At 41.6% G+C, this 19,056-nt stretch overlaps 1 protein-coding gene across 1 annotated transcript in view; it reads right to left on the reverse strand.

Moving 5' to 3' along the window:
- Nucleotides 1–19,056, reverse strand: part of ror1 (receptor tyrosine kinase-like orphan receptor 1) — a 245,564-nt gene that overhangs the window by 16,845 nt on the left and 209,663 nt on the right. Inside the window, exon 5 of the mRNA XM_067990397.1 lies at nucleotides 657–784. Within this exon, the coding sequence (XP_067846498.1) occupies nucleotides 657–784 (128 nt within the window). The remainder of the gene's footprint in view (nucleotides 1–656; nucleotides 785–19,056) is intronic.

The raw sequence follows: 19,056 nt of genomic DNA on the forward strand, positions 1-19,056 counted from the left end.
TGCATCAACACAAAGGAAGAAATTCCTCTGCTTTTCCAAGAAAATCATTCTAGGATAACTAGTTTCAATGTAAATTACTCTCCCCTTTAAATGTTCCAAAGATCCCCTGATAACTCAGTGGGTAAAAGCACTGCCAAGTGTATAACTAGGCCCAGATTCCTGGAAGGTCCCACGGTTCAATTCCATGGTCGGTGCTGAGTTATCTAATCTCAAATGGAATAGCAAGAGAAGCACTACAATTGACTAAAAGGTTACTGGGCTAGGGGAGGTTAAAAAAAAATCAGCCAAGTTTCTCACTTCTGATGGCTCTTCAGTGACACTTCTTGGAAAACGTGCGTCTTTGGATTAAGCTGGAAAAAAATTGGGCATGTCTACGATGCACGCTTTCCTTCCAATGAGGTTGAACACTGTCTAGGGTCATACATTTAGAATGGCCTCTTGGGCAAGATACTGGAATGTGACCAATGCCAGTGGAACCATAGGTCGCCATGAATCAGCACTTCACCCAACTCAGGAAATCCCAGAGACTGAATCCATCATTCACTAACTGCAATAAAACTTTTTAACTTTCAGTGTTACGGCAGCTTGAGACCAGCACCTTTCAGCCACCTTCATCACAGGCACAGCTCATCACTATTATCGAATATCTCCCATACCTGTGATTTGAGTTTCAATTTCGCCTTGCATCTGTAGCGAGTCCACATAAATGCTGCTGTTTGCGATGAACCTCGCGCAAGCGATGCCCCGATAGGGCTGACAAAAGCCATCTTCTTCAAACATAACTCTGGAGGGTGAAAGGAAAGGCAGCAATGAGTGTTCATTTAAATCACAACTTGATGGTCACCAGAGGGCACTGTTTTAAGCATCTTTACCGATTTCCAACCCAGTTCTCTTATTGCAATATTTAAAATCATCCAAGAACATCTTGAAAAAATTAAGTTCTTTGAAAAAAAGAATAAAGACCTTCAGTGAGCTTCTAATTTTAGCTCTGAGCAAGTAGAAAAACAAAATTCTGCAGTGCTCCATACTTGCAGTATTATGTTGAGTTTCATTTTCTTTCTAATTATTCTTTCCACCTCCCCTAATGTCACTTATTCTACTGGGGTATGGGCCCACAAGCACTGGCATTTTTATACAAGTGGCAATTCTTCATGACTGTATCCAGATAGTGAGCGTAGACTGGCTATTCACAGCCAAGCCCAATCCTGTCCAAAGCATGTGCACAAGGATCACTCGAAGATGTGAGCACATAATCTAATGACGGTTCAGTGATGCCTTATCAGAGGTGTCATCTTTTGGATGAGATGTTAAACTGAGGTCCTGCCTGCCTGTTCAGTAGCACATTAAAGATTCAGTGGCAGGGAGTTCTTCCAGTGTCTTGGCTAACAACATCAAAAACGGGTCAATTGGTCGTTCATCTCATTACGGTTTGTGAGATCTTGCTTTGCGCAGTTTGGTTGCTGTGTTTGCTGAAATAATAACAGTAACCACAGCAGAAAAGTAACTTGTGTGAAGCATTTTGAGACAATTCTCAGAAACACGATAAAGTGCTATATTAACGCAAGGCATTTTTTCTTTCTTTAGGGGGTCATTGGTTAGTAATCATCAAGTACCCTGGCTGATTTTTCCCCTTTCTATTCCTACTGAGGCCAATTGTAGTGTTGAGTTTTAAAGATATATGCATACTGGCAGAGGGGTCTGTAAATGACATGATCAACTACTGGGGAAAATAGAGAACAAACAATTCATTTCTTTACAATTAAGTTATATATGTCAGTATTGAGGATTCCCCAATGGCTTAGTGGATAAGTACATCATGTGATGTATCGAGCCACCCAGACCAAGGAGTACCCTGTAACGTGGCCACCTATAACATTCCTATCACCTGCTTGGCTGAGATCAGCTAACTCAGCACAGATCGAAGATCAAGACCTTCCTGGCCTGTATAGCATAGAGTTCCATCAAGCAATGCCTTTACCAACTGGGATTCTAAAAATACAGTATAACTTTTCAGATCACATTTTAAAGACAAAACTATGTTGCATCTAATTCTGTTGTATGACCTATTGTACCTATTGCTTTGTTACTACCTTTTTTCCTCTTTTGTTGTTCAGCTGTGGCTGTGATCTTGGGTGAGAGACCTGCTCCCATCTCTGTACCAATGCCACTTGGACTGGCAATTGGGAGTTGGTCAAGTCTAGACCCAAGGGCAGGGTGGCATAGGAGTGACTCTCCCTCCAATTTTTCCAATTTGTGAGAAAGTGCCTTGTCTCCACTCAAAAACTCTCCTCAGTGATGTGGCTGAAATGAGGAACCCGGCAAGTGATGGATTATGGGGCCTTACTACTCCTGACACTGCTGGTGCTTTGCTTCTCTGTTTCCTTGAATGGATGTGGAGAAATCATAGGCTGTATTTCAAATGAATTCTCTTTACAGTAACAGCATTAGTAGCTCATTCATTGCTCCTTAGCAACCTCCACCCGCTCCACAATGGTCCTGCTTTCCAACCAATCTGATTTGGTGATACCGACAATCCCCAATCCCAGTGGCAAAATATTAATTTTTTTTGTGAAACATTGGAGTCCTCAAACCCGAAGAAATCTACCAACAGATCCCTGAAGTCTTTAGATTTTGTATTTTTCTGTGGATTTTGACTTGCACACTGATTCCATTCCAAATATAATAAAAACATTTTCTGCAACGATTGCACTGTTTCCTGTGGGTAGCTCACACTGTTGTTCAGAAGGGGACGGTCCTCTGCACAGAAAAGCTTGAAAACCACTACTATATACATATGCACAAGTAATTGTGCATCCCTAGATTGATCTGTACTTGAAGTCAACATCTAAACTAGCTGCTACAGCCGTGCAATTCATGTTGCTACAAATGGTGCTCTAGAGCTGGGGAAATTTTAGGAGTGACTTTCCTGATATATGTATGGTATAATGCTTATTCATTATGCTTATATTTAATGACCTATAAATCCTGGCATAGCAAACCACAAAATTCTAAAAACTGTAGTAATTAAAAAACAAAAGACAACTGACAATACCACATAGAAAAACTCTGCCGGGGAGGGAGGGGGAATGGGGAAGGGAGAGGGGGAGGATATTCGTATAGCACCAGAAACCAGCACAAAATGGGCATCACACCTGGAACATGTGCCCGAAGATGTTGGCCCGAGGCTCACTGGAAATTGGGCCTTAGGCCTCATTTCCATCAAGCTGGCGAGCTGCGAATACCAACCAGCGTCCTGAAGCAGCATGCCAGTTGGGGCTTTGGAAAATTCAGCGGGCACTGCAGGTAAATCCTGGGGTGGGGTGGGGCATGGGGAGGAAAGAGTAAGAGAACAGGAGAGGGGGGTTGAGCTCTGGCCACCAGCAGCCCTCAGTAATTTTATGGATCCAGAAGGGGCGCTCTTGCTACTCCTGGCTCCATGGAAATGGAAATATAAAGAAGTTAACATACCTTATTGTGGATGGCCTCCAGCGGTCCCATTAAGGACCACTGGTTAGGCCGATGTAGACCCAGAAAAACTGAGCGGAGCAAAGGAGCAAGTTCCGCCCAGTTGATGACGAATCTGGAGCTTAGTCCTACAACAGGTTTTAGAATCCTGATTTGCATATTCAAGAACGTGTTTCAGGCGGGCACCCTGGACACCAGGAAGTTACCCTCTTCCAACTTGGCAGCCGGTGCACTTCTGCGAGAAAACAAGGCCAGACATTGGTCCACCCATTGCAAATTTTTTGCCTAAAAAATGGGAGTGACGAGAACCAATTGCTCACCTTGGTGTTTCAACCCATGCGTCAGCTTGTTAATGTTTCACAAGAAAAATTAACATTTTGTCACTGGGATTGGAGATTGTCAGTATCAACAAATCAGATTGGTTGGAAACCAGCAGCAAAGATTCTAAGAAGCAATCAGATTGGTCAGTGGTTGGGATGAAACCTGTCAGAACCATTCAGATGTTACATTCTTGCACTGTTGGTTGTGCATGAACTTAAGGCAGAAAGATTTTAAGATGACTTGATAGTTTAAGAGTTGGAGTTATGATTATGTTTATTTAGTGCTGATCCCCCAAAAATAAGCTTATGAAATGTGGCTTGTAAGAACTTTTTATTTTCCTCAAATGAACTTTGTGGGGCACACCCAACTTTTGTGTGATACAGATTATTAGCCTGTTTATGGGTGAGCTATAACATGCAGACAAAGGTCCTTTGCTAGATTTAATAAAGGTGTTGTGAATGGTTTTGATAGAGTAAATAGGGATAAACTGTTTCCACTGGCAGGAAGGCCTGTAACCAGAGGTTACAAATTTAAGATAATTGGCAAAAAGTCCAGGGGGGAAATGAGGAGAATTTTTTTTTACGCAGCGAGTTGTTATGATCTGAAATGCACTACCTGAAAGGGTAGTGGAAGCAGATTCAATAGTAACTTTCGGGAATTGGATATATACTTGAAAAGGAGAAATTTGCAGGACTATGGGGAAAGAGCAAGGGAGTGGGACTAATTGGATAGCTCTTTCAAAGAGCTTGCATAGACTCGATGGGCCGAATGACGAACTCCTGTGTTATATGATTCTATTATTTGTTGCCGTGCAGTAACCAAGGACAGAGCGTGTATGATCCATAGTAGAACAATTAACATCCGCAGGGAGATGTGAAAAGTGATACTAGAAGGGTATAGTAGATGGCGAACACCAAATGGGAGGTCGCCAGTCAGGTCCACAAGAGCGAACAAAATTTATCTCCCCATGTCTGTTCCCACAAACCACATATTTGTGCACTTCAGATTTTAAAAAAAATATTGCAGTCTGAAGTGATTTTTATTTTTGACAGTCTCAAAAGAGCAATAAAGGCTAGAAATGACAGTTGGCAAGAATAGAGGTTAAAAGCTTAACACTTTTATGGCATTCCTCTGTCCAATATTTTAATGGAAACATTAATGCTTCTGTTAAATGGACAAACGAAAGTGGTAAAACCCATCAAGTGTTCATCCACTATACAGTGTAAATTCTAGCCTCATGTAGTTTTTTAATGTTTTAGAAACAGGAAATATTTGAAATGCACAGCAGATTGATTAAAAACTAAAGCAGGAAAAAAGGTGGAAGTTTTCATGCAACCCTTTTTGTTTCAATAATATTGAATCATGCTCATCCCTTCTAAAGTTACTAAAAAAATAAAAAATCCTTATTTAAAGTAGTTGTACCAGCACCACTCTCAATCCAGATAATCCTCTAATTGTTTCTGGGCTGCCACAGGCTCTGATATAGGGACAGGTGTGATAATGAGCCAGTTTTGTCCTGTGAATGTAAAATGTGCTGCTGGTTGGGATTATTTAGATGTGTGTTGTATAATTTTTTGGTTTACAAATTAACATGACATATATGGTGTTTGATTTCCATGAAAGGAACGGTACCTTGTAAAGCTGTATTAAACTCCCTACAACTACTTTATTTAAATATTTAAAATATCAGGATGATACCCAAGATCGAGGGATTTAACAATGAATGAGCGTCTGAGTAAATTTAGGTTACGTTCCTGGAGATGAGGAGATTAATGGGTGATCTGATTTGGGTGTTTAAAATAATGAAAGAAATTGATGGAATAGATAGGAAATGATTCTTGCCAGCGTGATCTTAAAATGAAAATTACACAGTTAAAATCAAATCTAGAAAAAATACTGATTCCGACAGTTGTGAGAATGTGGAATGCACTGCCCCAGGAGGCAGATGCGGTGTTTAAAAGGAAGGTAGATATTTACTTAGGCAAAAGGACTTTAAGGAATATGAAGAAAATGTGAGAAATTGAGATTAAAAAGAGCCTAACAAAATGGCAGAGCAGCCTCAATAGGCCAATTGGCCTACTGCCGTCCCTATCTGTAACCCTAACAGCAGAAATTATTTTTGGCATGAAAGGCAGAATTACAATAGGCTTCACAATGCTAAAAATTGCACTAAAGTGTCAAAACTCCGTCAAAAATAAATCTCAAACCTCCAATATTCACACCACCCTTCAGTAATTTCTAAATCCATCACTGCTGTCTCTCAAGTTCTACAAGTATCAAAAAGTTATGGAAAGCTCCCTATGTTTATATACTGCACATAACTACCCAGAGCTCTAACAGAAAACAACCATGGCGACATCAGCAAGGACCCACTGAGGTGAATTTTCCTTCTATTTATTAAAAGGCAGATCTGGTTTAAGTGTGCATCATTGACATCACAATTATTAGCACTTTTAAGGTGAAATAGTTTTAAACTATGCTCTCATTTTTATTAATATAAAAAATGCACAATTTTTTTATTTTAAAAAATGTACAATGGAACAAGACTAGAAATAATGATGTGGAGATGCCGGTGATGGACTGGGGTTGACAAATGTAAGGAATCTTACAACACCAGGTTATAGTCCAACTGTTTTATTTGAAAATCACAAGCCTCCGAAGGAGAAAGCCTCCGAAAGCTTGTGATTTTCAAAGAAATAATGATGGCCTGATCAAAGTAACTATTTTAAGGCAATTTAATGGCCTGCTATTTATTTTTTGTTTCTTTCCACTCCTGAAAACGCTGCCCCTTGATTGAGTTCTATGGGCACAGACAGCCATACTGTACCTCCCTCACTGAAGTGGCCAATCTCCATGTGTAAGCCTAGAAAGTAGGCAATTCAGCTGTGAATGGCATCACCACTGAGCCCAGTCCTGCTCTCACCTGACATCCACACACATTTTTCGGTAGGTGTCACTAGATAACAAACAGGAGTGGAAACTCTGCCTGATTTCCCCAGCCCCCAGCTCAGGGGTCTGCGGACAACTAACTATTGTACCCCAGCTGCTTCCCTCACTGTAGCCAATTAATTAAACACAAACTAGGGATCAAACCTAGGACCTTCCAGAAACAAGATCAGAAAATGCAGCAAGTACTTCGCAAGTATGTTGCAGCTGTCTGGCCTCATTATTTACTTTCAATAACTTCAGACCTCAAGTATAGCTTCCATTTTCTCTCTGGCAGGAAATGCTGACAATGTGGGATGAGCATGTTGTAATTTCTGGGGATGGGAGGATGAAGTGGGTTAGTGCTTGGGATGGGAGCTCTGTCAGAACACTGTGCTGACGAGGCAGTCTGCACCCTTGGTGTTGACCTGCTTTTTCCTACTACCAGGCTCCTCGGCTGTTGGAACCTGTTCAGCTTTGCCAGTTTTTCACACTTCCCTTTCCACCTGCTTAACCCCCAACTCTTTAGCCATTCACAAACTTCCTGTGTCTCAATATGTCTTTTATTTCTGTGATTTCTCTCATCATGCCTCCTATTGTCTCATGCTAATATCACTTCTGCCATTTAACCATCTCCTATTCTCTAGTTAAGCACTTTACTGGTCATTCCAGTTCTCTTCCTGTGTGGGTGGTTTTGTTGTTTTCTTTTCCTTCCTACTTGTTATGCTCATCTGTAATATCTTCTAGTTTTGATGAAGAGTCCATACCTGAAACATCTTGGGGGTGAAATTGGGCCATGTAGCACCCATTGTGTAGGCGCCACATGGATACCCAAGTCCCGAAAATAGCGTCCGAGATGTGCGTGCACACTTCCGGCATGATGTGCGCAGGACGCCATCTTAGTAAAGGTGTTTGCGCATGCGCACCTAACGAACGCCGGCAGCATGTAGAGTAGGGAGATTATGATGTAAATCAGTGTGCAACGCTGATTTAAAGGGACCGCTGCTACATTAGAACTCCACGCTCCAGCCGACACTGTCTTAACCTCGCAAAGCTGAACAGGTCTTAAACGGCATGGAGGACACCTCCACCAGTGCTATTTAAAGGTATCGTGCAGGATTTACAGGTTAGTTGCTGGATTATTTGTTCTGACTACTGATGCATTTGTACTGTACCTGTTTTTGGAGGTTTCCTATTCTTGAATAAAGTTTCAATACTCTACAGGAAGTGGATTGGCTAGCTGACAGGCAACAGCAAGGACACTGGTGGAGTGGCAGGGGTGGGACAGGGATGCTGTCATTCTGAGAGAGGACAGCAGGTTCATGTTCCATGGAGACACCGCCACTTGCTCCCTCCTGTTATGCAGCACCTCCTCCTGCAAGAAAGCAAGCAGTGTGTCCATGAGTGTCCTGCAAGATGATTGGGTGATGTGGCTGCCATGGTAGAATAGTTGCCAGTGTGTGTGACCTGTGAATTGTGGGTGTGCGGCTTTCAACAGTGGTAATATGCGAGGGTGAGAGGAAGCATCTGATTGGAAGAGCTGAGTACTGATGGAAAGAGTTTGTTGGTTGGTGAGTGATGGGGGGGAGGGGGGGGTAGTGCATGGAGCAGTGGATGCGTCTAGTGGTGCTGTTGGTAGGATATGCCAGTGCAACTCACACGCCTTGACCACTCGTGTCAAATCATTGAACTTCTTTCTGCACTGCATCCATGTTCGTGGTGCTATGCTCCTGGCATTGACCTCGTCTGCCATTGCCTTCTATTACCTCGGGATCATATGTCTGGAGGGCCTCTTGCCCAACTGTGGATATAGCATGCCCCGATTTCTGCCCAACCCTTGCACCAAGGCCTCTAGTTCAACATCAGAGAACCTTGGTGCACGGTCTCTCTCAGGCCCAGCACAAACTCAGATCAGCAGATTGGTGGGACCTGACGTGCAGATTGGAGGATGTGGGATGTAGTTTTGAGAAACCTTTATTCAATATTTTAAAATAAAACAACAATTTTAAACATAAGGACCAGACCTGCATCTGTGTTTTACGTTTGCTATTTCTGACCTCCGTTCAGACCCGTATCTTATATTTTCAAAATATAAGAGTCCTGCAAACTTTGAGCTGCCGAGTTATTGCTCATTAAAAATTCCAGCGATCCCATCATCACCATTCTTCACTATATTCCAGCACAGATTTACTTCCCAATGGACTTCCAGCACTTCCTGCAGCCACAATGCACCTCCCCTTTAAGAGGTACAGGTTGCCTTTAAGTGGTGCTAGCTACTCCCGACATCGAGGCCCCCTGCAGCCACTCAAAAGCACAGGTAGCACTGGCTGCACGCAGCAATCATTAAAATCATCAGACCAGGCATGGGTTAATCGTGCATTGCGACCCCAGCGCCTGTTTTCGTGGGTTATCCAATATAACCCCCTTTATCTGTTCTCTCCACAGATGCAGCCTGAGTTGCTGAGTTTTTCCAGCATTTTCTGTTTTTGTTTCATATTTCCAGCATCTGCAGTATCTTGCATTTTGTTCTAGGACCTTCCTGGTCTTTTTGGCCTCATATTTACCCACTGAACTATCAGGGGATCAGGTGGCATTTTCATGACGCTAAACTCACACTTCATTGTTTTCCACTGTCTGATTAGATTTTATGTCTGGTGGCATCTTTTAAAACCGCATATTCTGTGTGTGATTTTGTAAACATCAAGGTGATGTCAGTGGTGAGGAATGGAACCGATCTTACATTTTTGCCATCCAGTCTCAGCATTGCGAGTTCTCAACGTCAGGTATAAGAACATAAGAACATAAGAAATAGGAGCAGGAGTAGGCCAATCGGCCCCTCGAGCCTGCTCCGCCATTCAATAAGATCATGGCTGATCTGATCCTAACCTCAAATTTAAATTCATGTCCAATTTCCTGCCCGCTCCCATAACCCCTAATTCCCTTTACTTCTTGGAAACTGTCTATTTCTGTTTTAAATTTATTTAATGATGTAGCTTCCACAGCTTCCTGGGGCAGCAAATTCCAAAGACCTACTACCCTCTGAGGGAAGAAGTTTCTCCTCATCTCAGTTTTGAAAGAGCAGCCCCTTATTCTAAGATTATGTCCCCTAGTTCTAGTTTCACCCATCCTTGGGAACATCCTTACCGCATCCACCCGATCAAGCCCCTTCACAATCTTATATGTTTCAATAAGATCGCCTCTCATTCTTCTGAACTCCAATGAGTAGAGTCCCAATCTACTCAACCTCTCCTCATATGTCCATCCCCTCATCCCCGGGATTAACCGAGTGAACCTTCTTTGTACTGCCTCGAGAGCAAGTATGTCTTTTCTTAAGTATGGACACCAAAACTGTATGCAGTATTCCAGGTGCGGTCTCACCAATACCTTATATAACTGCAGCAATACCTCCCTGTTTTTATATTCTATCCCCCTAGCAATAAACGCCAACATTCCGTTGGCCGCCTTGATCACCTGCTGCACCTGCATACTAACTTTTTGATTTTCTTGCACTAGGACCCCCAGATCCCTTTGTACTGCAGTACTTTCCAGTTTCTTGCCATTAAGATAATAACTTGCTCTCTGATTTTTCCTGCCAAAGTGCATAACCTCACATTTTCCAATATTGTATTGCATCTGCCAAATCTCCGCCCACTCACCCAGCCTGTCTATATCCCCTTGTAGGTTTTTTATGTCCTCCTCACTCTCTACTTTCCCTCCCATCTTTGTATCATCTGCAAACTTTGATATGTTACACTCGGTCCCCTCCTCCAAATCGTTAATATAGATTGTAAAGAGTTGGGGACCCAGCACCGAACCCTGCGGAACACCACTGGCCTCTGGTTGCCAGTCCGAGAATGAACCATTTATCCCAACTCTCTGCTTCCTGTTAGATAACCAATCCTCCACCCATGCCAGAATATTACCCCCAATCCAGTGATTCTTTATCTTGAGCAATATAGGTTACATATATCCCTCAAAAATGTGACTTAAAAGCAACCTCAGAAGTATGGCCATTTCTATTTCCAAAAGGAGAATACCAATTTTGGGTGATTTTCATGATTGCGCAATTCTACTAAAGGCAGGGCTGAAACTGCCCCAAATAAGTTTCACAATGGCCCCTTACAGTCAACAGAGAGAGGAGACTAACATCTTATTATTAAGTTGGATTCAAACCTAGACCCTAGAGGTGAAAAGATGGTGTGCCAACCCACTGCACCATCCAGTCCTTGATATCGATGTATGTGATGATTTGATATTTTATAATTATATTCCTTCTCCCCACCAGCCTCATTTACATAGGTTGAAGGTTTGTTTTCTAAGTATTTCAACTTGTTCAGATTCTTTATAAATGTCCTGACAAAGCAAGTTCAAGTTAAACTCAATAAATATGAAGACCTTGAAAATATTGTTACAGCAGATGTGCCAAAGTGCAGTGCACTGCAGACCACATGTATTGTGCCGTGGAATGGTAAGATGTGGTTTGGTATCCACACAAGGTGAGTTCCTGATCTCAGTATTACTGTGGGAAGATGTGGGACTTCCCAACAGGAAAGAAGGGAAAACTGGAGAGACAGAATCATCTGCAGGCCACTCTTGCATTCCTCCTGGTGGATGGTTCTGCTGTGATAATGGCAGAGGCATAGGAGCCAGGGTCTGCCTATTGATAAGATCAGAAACAATAAGCAACGCAGGGGCATTCAAAAAGGAGAAAGCGAGAAAACACACTCACTCACAAAAATAAATAAAAGCATTACAGTACTGTCAAAGTAGGCATGACAACTGATTGTTGGCATTGATACAGGCTTCTCTTTCAGGGCACACAATCTGATATCATAAGGATAAATATTCACAGAAATAAGCAAATACTCCCTGCAACACAATGACTCAATTATGTTTGGACAGTCTGTGGAAAGTAACCAGCCATGGCTGAATAATGGAGGTGTAAGCAGGAGCAGGAAACCTAGCTGTTTTTTCTCTCCTCCTCTTAGCCCAGGGGCTGCTGAGTCTAATTGCAACACTCAGCCATCACTCTGGTTTCGATCAACTAACCAAGCATAAATATTCAGCAGATTTTCACAACTGTTTTTGGGGTGCTGGGAGAAATTCACTGTCTGTGGAAGGAGTGGGCTTAATGGTCTCAGTCACCTTTTTCTCATTCTATGCTTTCTTATGTTTTAAAAAAATTATCCATCTCCTATTTTTTTCCAATACTCTCCTGAAGGCACTTAAATGCACGGCATAGTTGCACAGATGTCCTCCCGTACCTTACCCAAGTGGTTGTTCATAATGTATGGGCCTAGAGGATGAATGTTGGCTATTTATTCAGCAACATGAAAGTGGTCTCACCAGACATCCACAAATGCACACTTTCTAGCAGGGGTCACTGGGTGACAATAAGGACCATTAACCCGAGCTGATTTTTTTCTTCCTCCTCCTAGCCCAGGGGGTGCTGAGTTTAATTGCAACACTCAGCCATCATCTTGGTTTAGATCAACTAACCTAGCATAAGCCAGATCAAACACGGTGCCTTCCTGGTCCGCATGACTCAGTTCCACAAGGAGCAGCAATTTACCAGCGAAGCCCTCTGGAGTACAGTCATTAATTAAAGAAATGTATAAAACTATCAAAAAATATAGTTGCTTGACGGCATAGATTTATTGAGAGTCAAACGCCTGAAGATTGAAAGATTGTGGGTTTTGACGGCAACTAGAACCCAAATCAAGGACTCTGTAAATGTTTACATTGGATTACATCGGTAACATAGCAGGAATTAATTCAAATTTGTTCTGAATCTGTGGCTATCCAAAATTAAAACATACAATGAGAGACAGTAAACCTGTCTCATATCAAACACGATCAATATTGCAGTATACACGTGCATGGTCTGCCTGAATGGAATGAGTCCAGCTCTGTGGCAAGCAACCTACTGAATCCCAATTTGGCTGGTTAGTTATTTTTGGACCACATTCTACATTACTTTACTTTGGAGGGTGGGCATGAGCAGTATTTTTTTTACTGCATATTAAATAAATGAATAGCAGAGAGGTGTTTGGATAAATCCAAGGTTAATTATGGAGAACTGTCAATATCATCCATCCATATAGGCCTGAAGCGTAAGTCAGGATTAAGCATAGAGTGCCAGGTTGGGATACTTGAAATACATGTTGCAACAAAGCTGGGGACTGGAGCCAGGGGAGCTGAAGTAGACATAGAGGTAAACCTGGAAAATTCATTGAAATTGTTTGGGTCCACAGCAAGCCATTATTCAAAGATGGTCAAGGAAACAGTGAAGGGAAGAGACTTGCTCAAGTACATAGAAAATAAGGATTGAGTAATGGCATTCATCCTGCTCCTTCCACACTCCATGTGCAATCTACTCTTACCTAAGGGAAGGTTAGAATCAGTAGTCCCTGATCAACAAAGATAACATGTCTTTCAAAACATTTGATTACTTTTTTCCAGTGATATATTTAGCCCAGATCTAAGAGCGCAGGGTTCTCAATTATAAGCTCATTAACAGGAATGTACCAGAGAATCGCCAAGAATAGAGTCCTTTGATGCATAAACAGCACAAATTTATTTCAACAAAGCCTGTGGCTCGTCTATCATCAGTGGAAACTCCTGAAAGATTTCAGTCAGCCTCCTGAGAATTAGAGTCAAAGATTTCAATTCTTTATAAACTTTTGGTCATCAGATGATCCAATTAATTATACACAGTGCATTAAAAAATTACTTTTTCATCCTTTCTTTTAAAGCATGGTTGATTTTACAAAGTTGTTCTGAATATTTGCCTTCCTATTAACTAACTGAAGGCCATGTCACTATTAAAAATTCACCATTTATTTACAAAACCACCACGTGGTAAATGCATTCTTCCCAATTTGTAGTGCAATAAAAATTTATATTTAATACTAATATTGTACAAACTAGAAGAGGGTGTAACCTGAATTCTAAAGACATTATATTCATAGTCTAACCTATTTTGCAATCTGCCAAATACAATCAGGAATTTGTCTCTCGCCATGGTGCCAAGTCTCAACCTACTGCTGACTGAGCATACAACTACAAGCGAGAAGTCTGTATATGGTTGGCAGGATACCCTTAATCTGTTATCCTCATCATAAACAGATCCTGAAATCCTCACTCAACACAGGCTGAAATAGGCACAAAGCAGTGTGACTCAATGCTAGTGTACGCAAGCACAACATTATTTTCAGTGGAGCAAGGTAAAATGCCTCTCCTTCCTTCCCTTTGCAAAGAAATAAAAATAAACTACATGGTGATTCTCTCTATCCTACTGCAGCTAACTTCAAAAGTTTTAAATTATGAACCATTTTTGCAGTAGGAGCTTTTTTTTGATCAACACAAATACAGGGTCAAGGTAGAGAACACCACTAAGATTGAAAATTAGATAAATAGTGGTGGTTAGGTTACATTAAATTCGAGTTTTAAAAACCTGCAGATTTAGGAAGAAGGAAAGCCGGAGAGAGATAAAGAGCTCCATAGTTTTCAGAAGCTGAGAAAGAATAAATTAGAGTACGAGACGGTCCAACCAGTCTTAATTTCAATACAGTAATGAATAAGTTTCAAATATAAAGTCCTGAAACTACTGTTTGAGCTAATCATGACTGTAAGAAACACAGGGGTTTAAATGTTCTCTTTTCCTTGATGCTGCCAGTATTCTTGGTCGAAAGTTGGCTGTATTACTCTGGCTTGGCACACAAGTAATGATTTTCTTCCCCTCCAGTTTGGGCACTAGGAACATCAGTGGTATTCTGTAAAGATCATTCAGCACACAGATGTAAAGCTTAAGGGAAATTGAGATAAAGAAGACAGGATGGCTTGCATGTCTCATGCTTCAGGCTTATTTGTGACAGAGAAAAGTTTATACAATGGCTGATTCTGTGGCTCTCAAATGCTCCTTCCCCACAAAGGAACAAAACTTGAGTCCAAGCTGGTATTTCAGTAAAATGGATTACTTGGCTGAAGCAGCGAGCTTAGAACTGACCCTGAGTGCAGGGCCCTCGAGAGTACAACCTTAGGAATTACCTATACAGAATATCAGGCACCATCAGGGCTGCAAAGCAGTAAGCCACCAAGCAGTGTTCTCCTGTAAATAAAGAGTTCATTTGAAATGAAGCCTAAGACATATCCTTAATCATTTCATGAAACTGTACTGAATTTTAAAAATTGCATTGTATTGATTGGATCAGCATCTGCGAGTAGGAAGGGGACCAATTCCAGTATAGAACAAGGACAGTCACCTGGAGATGGATTCACTGTGTGCATTATCCAGCCAGTATTTTCAAGGTGGTCTCCTGCAGACTGTGAAATTCTGACATTTTTTCCCTCAAGGAGTACAAATGCTCAACAATTTACCTTCCTCTCCAATTTTCCTCCAGTTCCTCCTTAAAGCATGCACTCTTGCTGGGCTCCGAGTACTGGGACACTGGCAGCCCTTCCAGTGGCCACTCTTCATAAGTGAGACAACACTGGCAGGCTATTCAACAGTGGGGGCAGCACAGCTGAGCTCAATCCTGTTCTTCTCAAGACATACATACATGCACATTTTACAGCAAGGGTTATTGGCATATGATTAGGACCTCCCTAGTGCTGAGGTTAATAGTAGTGCTCTATTGCCAAAACATTTTTTAGTTGAGAAAGGGAGAGTAGTTTAGATTTCCCTTCCCTTCCCCCACTAAGTATTGATCTCCTTTCAAACATTCTTCCCTTCCCCTCCTTACCATTAAGATCAATCATTTAATGATGCCTACAGGCAAGATAAAGGAAAGCAGGGGCCATCATAACTTAGGTCTAGCATCACAGAGGTATTCACCAATGAAAAGAATGGAACCATTCTATCTGCTTACCATAGAGAATGTGGACAGAGATCAGTCAGGATCACAAAGGCCTCAAGAAGTTACCTTGTGAAAAGCAAGCAATTGACTAAAGTTTGCCTTCTAACCAAACACCTGTCATCACTAGTTCACACAACTGAGCCAAGAACAGGTTTGAAGTGAATTTCACCAAACATTTAAAGAAAGAAAGACCTTCATCAATTTTTATTATCTTTCAATTTTTAATGCATGAAAGATAAATTATATAAGATTGATGCCTAAGGGGCTGAACATTTTTTGTAATTTTTCCCCCTCCTCACCTGAAGATACTGACCCATACTGGGCTACAGCTCCACAGTGCCAGATACTCCCCCACGACCTCAGGAGTCCATTCTTCATGTGTAAGACTACACAGTGAGTGCTTACCAGGGTAATCAGCAGTGGAGAGGGAGGGAGAAACTCAGCCAAGTTGATCCTATGCTCATCTATTTGCATTTTGAAGTGATTCACTGCCTAGTAAGCAGAAGCCCACAACCCTGGCAGCCAGGGTCCACCCCTCTTTAGCCCAGAGAAGATCCAGCCAATTGCAGCACCGCAACCATGACCCTAGCTGAGATCAGCTAACTCAGCACAGACTGGGATTTAACCTATGACCTTACATACGAAAATTACGGGCAGGAAAAGACCAGCTGGTACGTCAAGCCTCCCCCACACTCATGATGCCTGCAGCATCATGACTAGACACTTCCTACCCCCCACCTCCCCCACCCCCGTAACCATGTAAAATCCTGGGAGAGGCAACATGGCTCAGTACAAAACTATTTATCCTCCAAATCACCGGGGAAGTCATTTTGCATACTTTATGGTAAAGGAAGCAGGGAGAATGGAATAATTTCGACTTATCTGCAATACAGCAGCTGAGCAACAATGAACTTTCATCTAGGACACCAGCTGTGATAGGTTATAGAAGGGAGCCAACAACAGCCTTGAGCTGAGACCTTGCAATACTTGAAAAATCTATCATTGCCTTTTGAAAGCATATTGTGTGCATGTGAGCACTGTGGGCTGTCCAAAAAACAAACAAAATTCAAGGCCCTCCCCCCACCCCTCCAGATTTGTTTCTGACTGGGACGATGGCCCATTCCCAACTCTCCATATTATGTTATTGCACCCCAGAAGATATTGCAATTGTGCAATGATACTGTAAATCTGGCCTACAAATGGAAAAAAAAATTGCGCCTTCTACATGGGAACTGGTCAATGGCCTATTGAAAGATAGATTCTGTACATGAAAGAAGATGTATTTCACACATTGTTTGGGGGCGGGGAAGAAAGGTTGGCACTGTAATGTTGTTGGCTCAGCATTTTTGGGCCCCTCTCCAGATACACAGAGTAATATATGTTTGATATGAAAAGATGAATTATATTTTTAGTGACGTGACCTTGGCTTTTGAAACCTTGGAATTTATAAACTGTCCAATCCAGCTGCAGTACATCTCCCCACATAAAGCCACTGTCTCATTTACACTAGTAAATCCTTTCCTTGGAGTACTGAGAGAATTCATATTTCTTTGTGTTACTTGATGTCTACCGTGTACGTCTCCTCAGCACATTCCTAATATAGATACTGGTTACAACCGATAGCTGATGTACTGATTTAATTATGGTGACAACTTACAACAATTTTGCAGCCAATTTGTTAAGCTAGGACTGGATGACCAAAGTGCTTGTCTTGTCTTTGACAGTTTATTTTAATATTATAAAAGGTAGTAAAAGTGAGCCTGGAAACTAGAGACCAGGGTGTTTGACATCCATTGTGGGTAAAATTATGGAAACCCTTATTATAGATAAGATCTTGGAGCATCTGGATAGAAATAAAATCATAAAAGATAGCCATATGGGTTATGAAGGGGAGGTCTTGCCAATCTAACTTACAGATTTTCTTTGAGGGTGTGACAAAGGAGCCTGATAGGGGTAAGGCAGTGGATGTGGTGTACTTGGATTTCAGTAAGGCCTTTGATACAGTTTTTCTGGAAAGGCTGGTACTGAAAATAAAGAAAGTGGGATTCAGTGGAAATATTTTACAATGGAGATTTAATTGGTTGACCAATAGAACCCAGAGGTTAGTGGTACAGGGATTGTCATCAGCCTGGGAGATTGTTACCAGTGGGGTCCCACAGGGGTCTGTTTTGGGACGTCTTTTGTTTAATATCTTCATAAGTGACCTGGAGCTAGGAGTCACAAGCACAGTGGCTAAATTTTCAGATGATACAAAGCTAATGAACATGATAGTCTATAAAGCTGAACAGGATAAGCTACAGGAAGATGTAAATATACTTGGGAATTGGGCAGACATGTGACAGATGAAATTCAATGTAGAGATATGCAAGATGTTTCACATGGGTACAAAAAAATCCAGGAAGGGACTATTGTTTCAATGGAAAGAAAATAATGTGCATGAAAAATGAGAGGTTCTGATTGACAATAAGCTGAAGCTATCGCAACAATGCTGGGTGGCAGTAAGTAAAGCAAATCAAATATTAGTATGTATTAAAAGGCCAATATTGAGCCAAAATAGTCAGGTAATCCTGCCATTTTATAAATCACTGGTGTGACCGCACTTAGAATACTGTGTACAGTTCTGGTCACCACAATACAAAAAGGATATTGCAGCTATTAAAAGGATATAGAAGAGAGCAAACAGAATGATTGAGGGGTTGGAAGGATTGAATTATACGGAGTGATTATGTAAATTGGGCATGTTCCCAAGGGAAAAGAGAAGGTTGAGAGATGACATGATTGCAATTTTTAGGATTCTATAAGGACTAGATAACGTAGACCATGACAAATTGTTTCACTTTGTTCAGAACAGTAGAACCAGAGGAGGCGGCCTGTAATTGAGGGGGGGCAAATTCAAAACTAACCTGTAATTGAGGGGGGGTAAATTCAAAACTAACCTGTAATTGAGGGGGGGTAAATTCAAAACTAACCTGTAATTGACGGGGGGTAAATTCAAAACTAACTTGTAATTGAGGGGGGGGTAAATTCAAAATTAACCTGTAATTGAGGGGGGTAAATTCAAAACTAACCTGTAATTGAGGGGGGGTAAATTCAAAACTAACCTGCGGCACATTACTTCAGTGAGTGAATGGTCAATCTATAGAACAGGCTCCCTAGAGAGACGGTGGAAGCAGATAGTACCAGTTCATTCGAATGAAAGATTTCTTTCAGAAAATAATATTTTGTGGTACAGTATGTGAGTGATTTGAGACATGACATGTGGTAAGTGTAGCATGCTTGGATGGCACAGGTGACTTTGGACCTATGGTTCCCAAAGCTTTCCACCAGTGGACGGTTTTCCTCACCTCATGTCTGGGTCTGTTGTAGACTAATTAATAGTAATTGTTTGCTATGATTAGTCATCAACTCCATTATTATTGTATCATGCGATTACCAGGATGGTAGAAGGCGAACTAAATGGACCATTTTTGTCTCGCAATTCCTATGG

Source organism: Heptranchias perlo, chromosome 9, assembly GCF_035084215.1.
Source record: "Heptranchias perlo isolate sHepPer1 chromosome 9, sHepPer1.hap1, whole genome shotgun sequence".
Lineage (NCBI taxonomy): Eukaryota > Metazoa > Chordata > Chondrichthyes > Hexanchiformes > Hexanchidae > Heptranchias > Heptranchias perlo.